Source organism: Choloepus didactylus, chromosome 9 (assembly GCF_015220235.1).
Source record: "Choloepus didactylus isolate mChoDid1 chromosome 9, mChoDid1.pri, whole genome shotgun sequence".
NCBI classification, from domain to species: domain Eukaryota; kingdom Metazoa; phylum Chordata; class Mammalia; order Pilosa; family Megalonychidae; genus Choloepus; species Choloepus didactylus.
The window spans coordinates 29,121,802-29,135,410 of NC_051315.1; the positions used below are offsets into that span (position 1 = coordinate 29,121,802).

General features: G+C 33.2%; 1 protein-coding gene across 5 annotated transcripts in view; it reads right to left on the bottom strand.

Moving 5' to 3' along the window:
* LRP1B (LDL receptor related protein 1B) overlaps nucleotides 1–13,609 on the bottom strand; it is a 1,893,223-nt gene that overhangs the window by 801,442 nt on the left and 1,078,172 nt on the right. For all 5 annotated transcript variants that reach the window (XM_037849262.1, XM_037849261.1, XM_037849260.1 and 2 more), the window contains 2 exons: nucleotides 10,923–11,142; nucleotides 8,334–8,523 (listed from right to left, as the gene is read on the bottom strand). In XM_037849262.1, coding sequence (XP_037705190.1) covers nucleotides 8,334–8,523; nucleotides 10,923–11,142 — 410 coding nt within the window. The remainder of the gene's footprint in view (nucleotides 1–8,333; nucleotides 8,524–10,922; nucleotides 11,143–13,609) is intronic.

A 13,609-nucleotide genomic window follows, 5' to 3' on the forward strand; every position in this document is an offset into this window, starting at 1 on the left:
AAGAAAATATCTGTCTTATCACAAGCTTGCTATAAAACCAAGAAACAGACATCTCAGGGAATAAATCCCAGAGTTAACATTTGAAAAGTATAAATTCACAGTGTGCAAGAAAAGAGTACAAGCTGAAAAAATAAACAGGAAATTATGGGCTGTCCAAAGGAAGAGAATTAAAATCCAGAAAATGTCAGAGAAGAAGACCAGAATGTACCAAACAAAGACTTTTTAAAAATGACCCTAAAAATGCTCATGGAGATAAAGGAAAATACTTAGAAAGAACTAAAGGATATCAGGAAAACAATGAATAAGCAACACAAGAATTTTAGTAAAGAGAAATTTTAAAAAGGAACCAATCAGAACTACTGGAATTGTAGACCACAATAATTGAAATTGCAGCAGATTGGAGCTGGCAGAAAAAATGAATCAGCAAACTAGAAGACGAGACAATTGAAATAATTCAGACTGAGGAGCAGTAAAATAAGAATGAAAAAAAGTGAAAATAGCCTAAGAGAACTCTGGGACACCAACAAGTCTACCAATATATGCATTATGGGAGTCCCAGAAGGAGTAGAAAGAAAAAAAAAAAAAATGAGATAGAAGGAATATTCAAAGAAATGATGACAGAGAACTGCCCAAACTTAACAAAAGTCATGAATATGCACTTCCAAGAAGCCCAGAGAACAATAAACAGTATAAACATGAAGAAAAATACACCCCTTCCTATATTTATTTATGCTATTTAATGCAAAGAACAATAATAGTTTTTCCGAAAGCTGTAAGAGAAAAGCAATGTGTTATGTACAAGGGATTCCCAATTAGATTGAGTGCTGATTTCTCATCAGAAACCGTGAAGGCAAGAAGGCAGTGGGTTGAAATACTTAAAATGTTGAAAGAAAACAACTATCAGTCAAGAATTTTACATCCAGTGAGACTTTCTTTCAAAAATGAGGGCGAGATTAAAATATTTTCAGATAAACAAAAGCTGCAGGAGTTCATCACCACTAGACCTGCCCTTCAAGCAATGCTACAGGGAGTTCTTCAGACTGAAAGGAAAGGACACTAGGCAGTGGTTCAAATGGTATAAAGAAGTAGAGACCTCCAGAAAAAGTAATCAATTGGATAATTATAAATGTCAACACTATTGTATTGTATTTTTTAGTATGTAACTCTACTTCTTACTTCCTATATTAATAGTAGGAGACCTTAATATGCCAATTTCAGTAGTGGATAAAACATCTATACAGAAGACCAGCAAGGAGATACAAGTCTTGAATGATGCTTGTAACCAACTTGACCTAATAGACATATACAGAACATACAGAACACTTCAACCAATAGCAACAACAATAGTTGTTGAGTGCACATGGATCATTCTCCAGGATAGACCATATCTTAGGTCACAAAATAAATCTCAACAAATTCAACAATATTGAAATCATACAATGTATCTTCTCTGACACAATGGAATGAAGCTAGAAATAAATAACAGAGGGAGAAACAGAAAATTCAAACATATATGGAAATGGAACAACATAATCTTAAACACCAGTGGGTTAAAGAGAAAATCACAAAAGAAGAAGAAATATCTTGAAGCAAATGAAAATGAAAATAAAATACACCATTACATATGGGATGCTGGAAAGGCAGAGCTGAGAGGGAATGTATAGCTCTAAATGCTTACATTAAAAAAAGAAGAAAGAATTCAAACCAGAAAACTAACCTCAAAACTGGAGACTCTAGAAAAAGAAGAGGAAACTAAACCCAAAACAAGCAGAAGGAAAGACATAACTGAGATTAGAGCAGAGATAAATGAACTAGAGAACAAAAATAAATAAATAAAGAGAATCAACAAAACCACTAGTTGGTTCTTTGAAAAGTTCAATAAAATGGACCAACCTTTAGCTAGACTAATGAAGAAAAAAGAAAGAAGACACAAATAATGAAAATCAGAAATGAAAACGGGACATTACTACTGATCCCACTGAAATAAAAAGGACTATAATAGGATACTATGAACAAACGTATGACAATAAATTAGATAACATAAATGAAAGGAAAAAATTCTTAGAAATACACAAACTACCTACACTGAATTAAGAGGAAAGAAGATCTCAATAAAAAACTTAACAGTAAAGTGACTGAATCAGTAATCAAAAATCTCCAAGCAATGAAAAGCTCAGGACCAGATGGCTTTATGGGAAATTTTACCAAATATTCCAAAAAGACCACACCAATTCTGCCCAAAATCTTCCAAAAAGTTGAAGAGGAAGAACACTTGCTAAATCATTCTACAAGGCCAAATTTCTCTCATACCAAAGCCAGATAAAGATACCACAAGAAAGGAAAATTATATACCAGTGTCTCTTATTCTCTTATAAATATAAATGCAAAAATCCTCAACAAAGTACTAGTAAATCAAATCCAAGAGCAATCAAATGACTCATGATCAAGTGGGATTTATTCTTGTTATAGAAGGGTGGTTTGACATAAGAAAATCAACTAATGTAGTACCACATTAACAGAATGAAGAAAAAAAATGCATGAAAATCTCAATTGTTGCAGAAAAGGCATTTGAAAAAATCCACCACCCTTTCTTGATAAAAACACTCAGAACACTAGGAATAGATAGAAACTTCCATAATATGATAAAGGGCATATATGAAAAACCCACAGCTAGTATCCTACTTAATGGTGAATGACTGAAAGCTTTCTCTGTAAGATCAGGAACAAGACAAGGATGTCCTTTGTCACCACTGTTATTCAAATTGTATTGGGAGTTCTTGAAGCAAGAAAAATAAATAAAAAGCATCCAAATTGGAAAGGAAGAAGTAAAACATTCCTTATTTGTAGATTACATGATCCTATATAAAGAACATCCTGGAAAATCCATTATAAAACAATTCGAGGTAATAAATGAATTCATTTAAATCATGGGGTACAAGATCCATATCCATTATTAGTAGTGTTTCTATACACAAGCAATGAACAGAAGAAGAAATCAAGGAAAATCTCCATTTGCCATAACAACTAAAAGAATCAAATATCTAGGAATAAATCTAACCAAGGAGGTAAAGGACTTGTACATACAAAACTACAAAACATTGATAAAAGAAATCAAAGAAGACCTAAATAAATGGGAGAGCATGCCGTGTTCATGGACTGGAAGACTAAATATCATTAAGATGTCAGTCCTACCCAAAGCAATTTATAGAGTCAATGACATCCCAATCAAACTTCCAAAAATCTTCATTGCTGAAATGGAAAAGCCAATCATCAAATTTATATGGAAGTTAGGGGTTCTGAATAGCCAAAGCGATCTTGAACAAGAAGAATGAAGTCGGTGAACTCACACATCCCAATCTTATAATTTACTACAAATCATCAGTAATCAAGCCATCATTGTACTGGAACAAGGGCAGACATGTAGACCAATGGAATTGAATTGAGAGCTCAGAAATCAAACTTCACATTTATGGTTAACTGATTTTTGACAAGGGGACAAAGACCACTCAGTTGGGAAATAATAGTCTCTTGTATAAATGGTGCTTGGAAAACTGGATCTCCATTTGCAAAAGAAAGAAGGAAACATTACCCCTGTCTCACACATTATACAAATTCAACACAAAATGGATCAAGGAACTATTTATACGAGCCAGAATTATTAAACTCCTAGAAGAAAATAGAGGAAAGCATCTTCAGGACTTCATGTTAGGCAATGATTTGTTAGACTTTATACACAAGGCACAAGGAACAAAAGAAAAAAATAGATAAAAGGGACCTCATCAAAATTAAAATTTTTATGCCTCAGAGGACTTTATCATGAACATAAAATGGCAATCTACATAGCAGGAGAGAATATTTGGAAACCACATATCTGATACAGGTTTAATACGCAGAATATGTAAAGAAATCCTTCAGCTTAACCACAAAAAAGACAAACAACCTAAATTAAAAAATGGGCAAAAGAGCCGAATAGACATCTTACCAAAAAAAGATGTACAAATGGCCAAAAAGCACATGAAAAGAAGAACAACATCGTTAGTTATTAGGGAAATGCAAATCAAAACAACGAGATGCCATTTTACACCTATTAGAACGGCTATTATTTTAAAAATGGAAAATTAAAAGTTTTTAGAGAGGATGTGGAGAAACAGGAACACTCATTCATTGTTGGTAGCAATGTAAAGTGGTGCAGCCACTGTGGAAGACAATTTGGCCGTTCCTTAGAAAATTAAGTATAGAATTACCAGCTAACCCAGCAATCCTACTGCTAGGTATATATCCAAAGGCAGGAACTTGTACAGGTATCTGCCCACCAATGTTCATAGAGGCATTATTCACAATTACCAAAAGATGGAAGCAACCTAAGTGTCCACCAACTGACTGATGGTATATACATAGAGCAGAATATTATTTGGCTGTAAAAAGGAATGAAGTTCTGATATATGCAACAACATGGATGAACCTTGAAAACATCATGTTAAGTGGAAATAAGCCAGACACGAACAAATATTGTATGATCTCACCAATATGAAATAATTAGAATAAGCAAACTCACAGAGTCAGAATTTAGAATATAGGTTACCAGAGGGTGGTAACCAAGAGATAGGAAATCAGGAAGTAAGAATAGGAAATATTAAGGCTTAATATGTTCAGAGTTCCTATTTGAGATGATGGAAATGTTTTGGTGATGGGTGGTGATGATGGTAGCACAACATTGTGAACATAATTAACAACACTGAAATGTAAACCCGAATGTGGTTAAAAGGGGAAATGTTAGGTCCTACATATGGTAACAGAAAAAAAAATAAAAACAAAGAAATCCATGTAACTACACTACACAAACAGTGAATGCTAAGTTAATTCATACACTATAGTTAATAGTACAATTATAAAATGGTGTTTTCATCAATTGTAACAAATGGACCACACCAAAAAAATTTGTGTTTGTTCTGTAAACCACAACTTTTCTAATTAAAAAAAAGAATGCTTAGCTCATTTCCTGACATTTAGTAGATACAGTAGTTATAATAATTATAGTTAATAATTATTTAATAAACATCATCTATTTGGTATAAAAGCTTGTCTATTATTTTTAATTGGATGTGGGATACTCTTCATCAATCCTTTCTAGAAAATTGTTTTTAGTTTCAATTATCTCCTGCTTTAAAACATGTTTTTGTACCTACAGAATAAAAAAGTAAAATTATGTTAATTTTGGACAACCACTGTTCTTACAGCAGGACATTCAAGAGAGTACTGAGAAGTTTGTTCTAGTTATCTAATATTAACGAGAAGGAAATTTTATCAATTAAATAAGAAGAAACAACTATAGCATATGAGAAAAATATGATGCTAAATCCTAAGAACAACTCAAGGAGATTCATTCCTAGAGGTAGCATTCTGTTGAGATGGTTATTTATCTACCTTTCTGAAATTAGCTGATATATTATCAAACAATTTGATCAGCTTTTCTTGAACTGAAGGGTCTGATTGGCTGACTAATTATCTGACATTAAATCTAAAAAAAATGTAGATATTACATTATTAGCATTCCTGAATATTTTTCATAAAATATGATGGTGTTCCTGTGGGGTGGGGTGTGTTGTGTATGAGTGTACATTAATATTACGCATGTATCTACCCATTTTCATATATCCACACACATATAAATACTATATATATAGTCTGTCACTCAGAGACAGAGAAAGAGAGAAAGACTACAAGGCTATGTAAGTCTAGTTTATTCTATTTCTTAAAGAAATGGTGATATGTACTATTTAGGGGTTTTCTATTCAATTGCTACTATTTTACCCTTAGAAAAACAGTCTAACAAGACCATATTTAGCCAAAGTATGTGTCACTGATTATACATTTCCACATATTTATTACCTGATGTTTAAAGAATGCAAAGAGAAGCACCACTGATATATATATATATATATATATATATATATATATATATAAATAAAACATTGTAAGGTATCTATCTATCTATCTATCTGTCTATACATATATATATATAAAACATTGTAAGGTAGCATGTTCACATTTGAACATCTGAGAGCATTTTTTTAAACTTCATAATCTGGTTTAATCCTTGTAGTAAGGGATACAAAATAATTCAGATCCTGAATAGGTTATCCAATTTCAGTGTCTATTGACTAAGTTAAAAAGGTATTGACCAGTCATTTTTCCCATATTGTATTATCTACTCAAAAGATCCAGGTAAGTATTAGTCAATCCTTAGTGGCATGAAGATTGGGTAGGATACGCAAAACAACTGATTATTTCAACTTAGTTAAATGACAAAATTAATCAATTAGGACACTTTAAGTAAGACAGGACATAATGATTTCTACAATAAAAATTGGTAAAGAATTTATTAATCGGGGCTAAATTTCCATTTAATGCCCCAACCATGGCTTTAATTAAAAGGATTTGGGGATAGGGAGAGGAAGTACTTCTAAAGGACCAAGGTATGGCATTACAGAATTACATGTAAATGGTCTTCTGTGATCTTTTTATCTTCTGGAACACCAGATACACAACTCTGCCAGAGGCACATACTTCGTTGTATACGATTGTAACACATTACTCCATTGCATATTTACTTTAAAAGTTTATGCAGAAAGAAAGTTTAAATGATTGAAAAATGGTAGGGCAAAGGACTAATATGAATTGTGTATCAGACACTGTGCTAAGTAAGAGATTTACTCTTAAATATCAGTTATTTAATCCTTACAGGAATTCATGAAGAAAGCTTTTCTTCAAAAAAAAAAAATCATTGTTACATCTTCCATAATACATCCAAAATTTCAGAAGTAAGAGGTTAGAACTGGTGTTTAACCCTAACTCCTTTTAACATTAAGCCTGTGCATTATTCACCACATATGTTGTATTTGATTGATCAAGTCTCTAATCCAACTGGAAAAGTGAAAGCGAAGACTGCAAACATCCTATGGACTTTGGAGAGTGGGAATTCAGCAAGGACTTTTGCGAGGAACAATTTCTAAAAAGAATGGAAATTGAAGTGAGAGTGTAACGATTAGTGTGAATGAGCTCTAGAAACTAATGATTTTGAAGTTAGAGGGAATAATAATCCTGAAAAGAAGATCTTACAGGAGATGAGAATGGATGTTCGTGTTCACAGACTTGCCTCCAGTCAATATGAGAAACAATAATGGTGGTGGTAAGGAAAGTGGGGTTCACATGGATGCTACAGAAAATATTAATTTGATTTATCTGGGCAATAATCTCTCTTTTTCGTTTCTTGTCCACAGCTATAGTTTACACCATCCTAAATAATTTGTTACTTTTTAAAGATAAGTGTACCTTTTATTAGCTATCTCTATCTCTCATATGTACTATTATTTTATAAAATTGCATTTATATCCCAATGAGGCAATATTAACATAATAGGAAAAAGTATGAAGCTCTGAGTGAAACAGTTTGCTTTAAAATCTTTGATTTAGCTGAAACATCTTCAAAAACTCTTGCTGCTAGACAACATATGTATTGAGAAATTCAGGATATAATTTATTCATACCAAATTTATTGAAATTTATGCTCACCAAATTGTCACAAGGATGTCTCCATGAAAAAGTAGCAGTGACTATTTAGACTCATTAAAAAAAAAAATCTACCACATAACACAACCGAAGTGATTTTTTTGTTGAATTTCTAAGTTCTGAGTCACGCTATTTTTGGATTGTCTAATAAATATTAATAAATCATTTAAATACAACATATAACAATATTATCTGATTTTCATAACATGAATTAAATACACACAGAAACTAACCAGATATATACTAAGATACTTCATTTTTTTAAATAACATTTTCCTTGTATAATGCACTAGGTATTTATTTTTTCTATTTTTCCGTAATCTTTTTTCCCATTAAGGAAGTTTTTCTCACTTATCACTAAACTTACATTTTAAATATTTGGGGCAGTTTTTTTTTTTCTTTTCTTTTCTTTTTACTTTATAAAACTAACTGCCTTCTTCAGTGACAATGACATGAAAAAGAAAGCATTTAGAGACAAACTTGAACTTCCCTCAAATGGAATTCCCAGAGTAGTTACTCACTCAGACTGTTTTGAAATATATATATATATTTATATATATATAAATATATATATTTATATATTTATATATATATATATATATAAACACACAGCAGTGAAGTTTAAGATTTGATTAACTTTAGAGTGAACTAGATACCTTTTATCATAAAATTCCAGCAACACCGCCAAAGTAAAAGCTTTTTGTAACTATTGAGAAGTATTCTTATATATGAAACTGAGAAGCAATTTTATTTGATTTTTAATACCTTGTTGCTTTCGTGGATCATAAATCTGAAGCCCAAAGAGAGGTGGTCTTTCATGCCTCAGTAGTGTCACCTCATTGGTTATCAGATCTAGTTGGAAAATGGAACCATTCATATAATCAGTCCAGAACACATAATTGCCATGATGTGACAGTCCAAAAGGATGGTTCAACTCTTTCCCACTGTAAACAACCTGTAAAATATAACCACATTGTATAAAATCAGTAGTGGTCTTTAGAAACAGAACTAAATATTTGGAGAAAAGAATGTTCAAATATGTATAAAAGAAAATGATCTAACATCTTAACTCATATTTTCTTCCAGTAGATTTGCGAGTACTATTGAAACAGATTTCATGATGTCAGCATTTTTTCTTCTTTAGGACATGCTATTTAAAGGAAATCATTCACATTTCATCTATTTAAATTTCTCATATATGGCATAAATACAGTCAAAAGAATGTAAACACTAAAATAACTTTACCTAACTGTCCTCTCTGTCACTTTTCTTTATGATATTTCAGTATCATATCCTAGGACAGAAATTTATCTGAGAAATTAGTTTCACTGTATATATTGCAACATAACTCATATACTAACCAAGGGATAGAACATGGTCTAATGACATTGGGAGTGGAGAGGGTTTTTAAATTTTGAACATAGAAGCATTTATTATTAGTAGATAGGTAAATAAGAATCTTTGGCTACTTTCAACTCTCATTATCCCAATATATTCATTTGCATTGCAGTTACATACACATACACATTTGTTGTTGTTTAAAGGGATCAATCATGTGAGAAACATTTAGGTTCTCTTTCACATGGAGGATTGTAATTGGAGAATAAGGAATAATTCATCCAATAATACTACTTTTTTATTGCCTTTCACCAGTCATATAATAATATTGTATACAAAATAAAAAAAAATTGTATACAAAATAAAAAAAAAAAACTGTTTGTTTTTATTTCATTTAACATTAGAGAACTGAGGAAATTACCTAAGGATCAGAAATTCAAATTGCACCCCTTTTCATCTGAATTATTCGTGCCAAATAAACACATATGCATAATTGAGGCAATTTCTTGTTTTTACTTTCTCACCTCCATGTAGACTAAAATATGCTGGCTATTAAAGTATATACTGTAGATATACCACCATTTTCAAAGGAATCAAATGTATTTATTGGGTTCTTGTTTAGTATGTGATATCAGGTTATATGCTAACCAATTTTACTTATTTGGGGAGAAATATATAAAACATTGTTACATGCTGGAGAAGTCATGACACACCTAGTGGTTATCTCTCAGCTCTCCCCTCTCCCCGCTGCCCCCCTTCCTTTTCTTATGTGTGATGTTTCCATTTGTTTCTTTTCTGCAGCTCAGGGTAGACATTAGGTCTAATGGACTGACAGGACCATACCTTGAATGTGAAACCAAGAGCAAGCAGCCCCAGCTATTTATCAAAGTGGGAACCATCAGTGGCAGGGCCCCCTCCTGCTGGGGTTATAGAAATACCCCATCCTCAGCAGCACTGATTTGCCTCTCCTCTCTCAACCAAAGTGGGGCACACAGAGTTGCCATCCACAGACCCCCACCTGAGCAGTTGGCCTCCCAGGTTGGCCTCCCCAGGAGACCACACAACAGGATCTCTTCCCCTGCTCTTTTGGACCCTTTGTGCTGTGTAAGTAATAAACCAATCATTTGCTGTAAATTTCTGTTGTGCCTGAACCTGTGATCCCATGACTCACCATATAGCAACTTGCTCTATATTATAGTCAACCAATGATTAAAATAGACTTAACTGGTTAATATGCTATTAATTTCCCAAATGGCATCCATAATGAGTCGGCTTAGTCAATTGTGTACCCTCCTTTCCAAAAGAGATGGAGGGATCGGGTCAAAGGAAACATCTTAGTGATTTATAATATTTCAGTTTTCCATTATTTACCTAGCGAATGAAGTCACTTCATGCTGTTACGTGTGCTCAAGTAGTGATAAACTAGAATATAGAGTTGGTTTTTATCAAACATGCCTTTACCTGCTCAGTCACTGCATCATCCTCAAAGTTACAAAAGAATTTCAAAATTTAGCAATGATTTTACCAAAAAAGATCAGAGGAAGCTAATTTCTATTTAAACCAATAGGCTTGGAGCCCAGTTCATTCTTACCATGTGCTACAATTTCAATATCATGAAGATCTTTTTTCAAATAAATGCACTGTAATTACTTTCTCATATCAAACAGGTTAAATTTCAGCTGTAAATATTGGAGCTATCTATTAGAATTGTTTGGTCATAGCAAACTCTTCAATAATGTAGAAAAAAATGCATTTTAAAACAGCTCTGATATCCTCAGAACTTCTCTTTAAAAATCCCATAAATCCTGGCACACCACAGTGAGCTGGGCCTGGTCTCCCAGATACAAATGCCAGCTGCACTACTTAATGCTCAGCCGCCTTTAGCCACCCCACAGAGACTACTGGCAGCCACCTCAGAGGGGTAAAAATAAACTTGAAAGTATTTTTAAAACAACACAACAAGGCTCTGTGAAAGAAGAAGCCTGTGGGTTAAAACCAGCAGCATTTGTCTTTTACCTTCCTGTGAGTTCCATTCAAAAACACTTTTTCAATATGATCATAATAGGCATCACACCAGTATAATGTGTTTGTGTGAAAGTCCAGAGTTAAACCATTTGGCCACAGCATCTTTGAAGTCACAAAAATCTGCCGATTAAAGCCATCCATCCAGGCCTTCTCAATCCTTCCCACGCTGTCATCTATTTCATCTTCCTCCCAGTCTGTCCAATACATCCATCTAAGATATTACAAAGAAGAGCACAGACATGTTACTTCAACCAGCCACCTTACAGAGGGGTACTTCTCTTGGAGTTTGCACTTCCATAAAATCTAATTACACTCTTATTTGTTCTCCTATATAAATGATTATCTGCCAATGGGAAGAAGCAGCTCTGAAGAACTAAGGGAAATGAAGATTTATTCAACAGAGACTGACCATTTAGACACATTACAGAAAAACATCACCACTGCCAACACATTTATTGTCCTCATGTATTAACTGACCTGATAGTAGGTGCCAAATACGTATTTTATTTGGTGCTTATACCAGGTCTAGGAAATGATTTTTTCAGGCATTACTATTGTAAATGTTGTTCACTTCACAAAGCATGTCATCAATTATGTGATTAAAAAGCAGATTGACATGAGAACCCATGGAACAGTTAATGTTCTACTCCAGACTTTATTTAATCTCAGATGAATTATTATTTTTTTAAGACAGGCTATTGGTGCCTTTGTTCTAAAGGGCACAGTCATACTGGGTTTGCTTGGCCAGGTCTAATTTGTCTTCCTGATGCAAATTATCTATGCTTTATTGCTGCTTATTATTACCTCCAAATCCACGGAAGATGATTTAGCTGCACATAAGTTTAACAACAGCAGGTTAATTGACCTTGAGATTTGGAGCTTTAATTTCTACCTCAAACAAAAGCATCTGCCTTGAAAAAAAATTTAAAAAAAGGTTTTCAGTAAGTTGTAACAGTGGGGAGAGGGAGCCTGGAGCTAATGTTCCAATTCCCTCATGAATAAGGTTAAATCCCTCCACATGTGTTGTTTGAGGTTCATGGGAAAGTTCTTGAGTTGTTAATTACAGTGAAGGTTTTAATGCAGTCACCTCATATACAGCCTTATAAAACTCCAAAGCTTTTTTTACCTGCTGACCCTGGAAATGCCCTTATTAGATTCCCTACCTCCAATACTTTGTGAACCATAAAGGATTTCTGAGGAAATTTAGGAAAAATCTGTATTTATGACTAAAAATCCTACTGTGGTCTAAACTGGCAATTTTGGGACAACAGAGGATGCACTACATTATTTCAAACCAATTAAGCTCTTAAAAGTTTACAAGTATTTTAATATGCCTTTTTAGACCTGGGAAAAAATGTTGAGATTGGTAATTGTATTAACGCAAAAAAATTCTAAACTTAGCATAGCAAGATGCTAGTTTCCTGCATTTCCTTCAATGGTTTTATTTTTGGAACAAATGAGGAACAAACAGCCAAGTCATTTCATTTGCTGTAATAGAAATCAACTATGTGAAATTAAATATACAACTTCTTTCATCTGTATCAATATTTTCCTGAAAAGTTCTTGAATACAGTAAATCAATGCAGTTTTATTGTTATTGCTAATTTACAAGTTGTTAAAATTGCAATTATTTTTCCTGGTAGTTTTTCATTTTCCTCATGGTAACACTCTTTTTATCTGTGACTCTTTATCCCAACCCATCCATAGATATGTATGCACACACACATAAATACACAGAAGGTAAAACCTATATATTTTAAACATATTTCATATTGTCTTGCCATTTAAGAGTTATCTGTAATCTGATTCAGAATCTAAACTTATTCAAGTGAAATATAATAAAAAGATTTTTTTTTCTACATAAGAGGATGCCAATTTGATGGGGGATGCAAATGTGATCAACACCTACTCATTTCATTATCTGATCAGAAGGTATATTGTATATGCCTTATAATCACTACCAAATGATGATGATTCCTAAACAGGCAAAATGGAAAACAGAACCTATAAAATAAGCAGGAGTTAATATCTATCTTTTCTTAGGTGGGACTATGTGTTCACCAGATAAAAATTAGGTTAAGGTGACCTGCTAATATGGCAAGAGAAATTCTAACCCTGCTTTCAAGGCCTGTTCAAACACCACACTTCAATTTAGACCCAGTCCATATTTCTAGTTTTATCTCCTCCTGTGTGCCTTCACATGCTCTCTGTTCTAGCCATAATGAATTCATCACACCTCAAACCCGTCATAAACATCCCTTCCTCTACTTATATTGTCTCTTGAGAGCACAGTGACTAAACCCTGTGACCACCTGCCCTAAGTCACTGGGACCAACTAAAATCCTTTGGAAATCCTATTCATCTTTTAAGACTCATTTCTTTCTGTTTGGGGTGATGGAAAAGTTTTGGTAATGGATGGTGAAGATAGTAGTATAACCATATGAGTGTAATTAACACCACTGAGGTATATATTTAAGAGTGGCTAAAATGGGGAAATTCATGGTGAATACATGTTACCACAGTAAAAGTTTTGAAAAAGACTCAATTCTGAATAAAAAAGAAAACTTTCTGAAGTTCTGAAGAGCATGCATTTCATTGTTTTATTTTACAGTTAATTTTGTTTGTGTAGGTGTATCTGTGCATGTGTGTTCACACACACCAGATTATAAAGTCCTTTA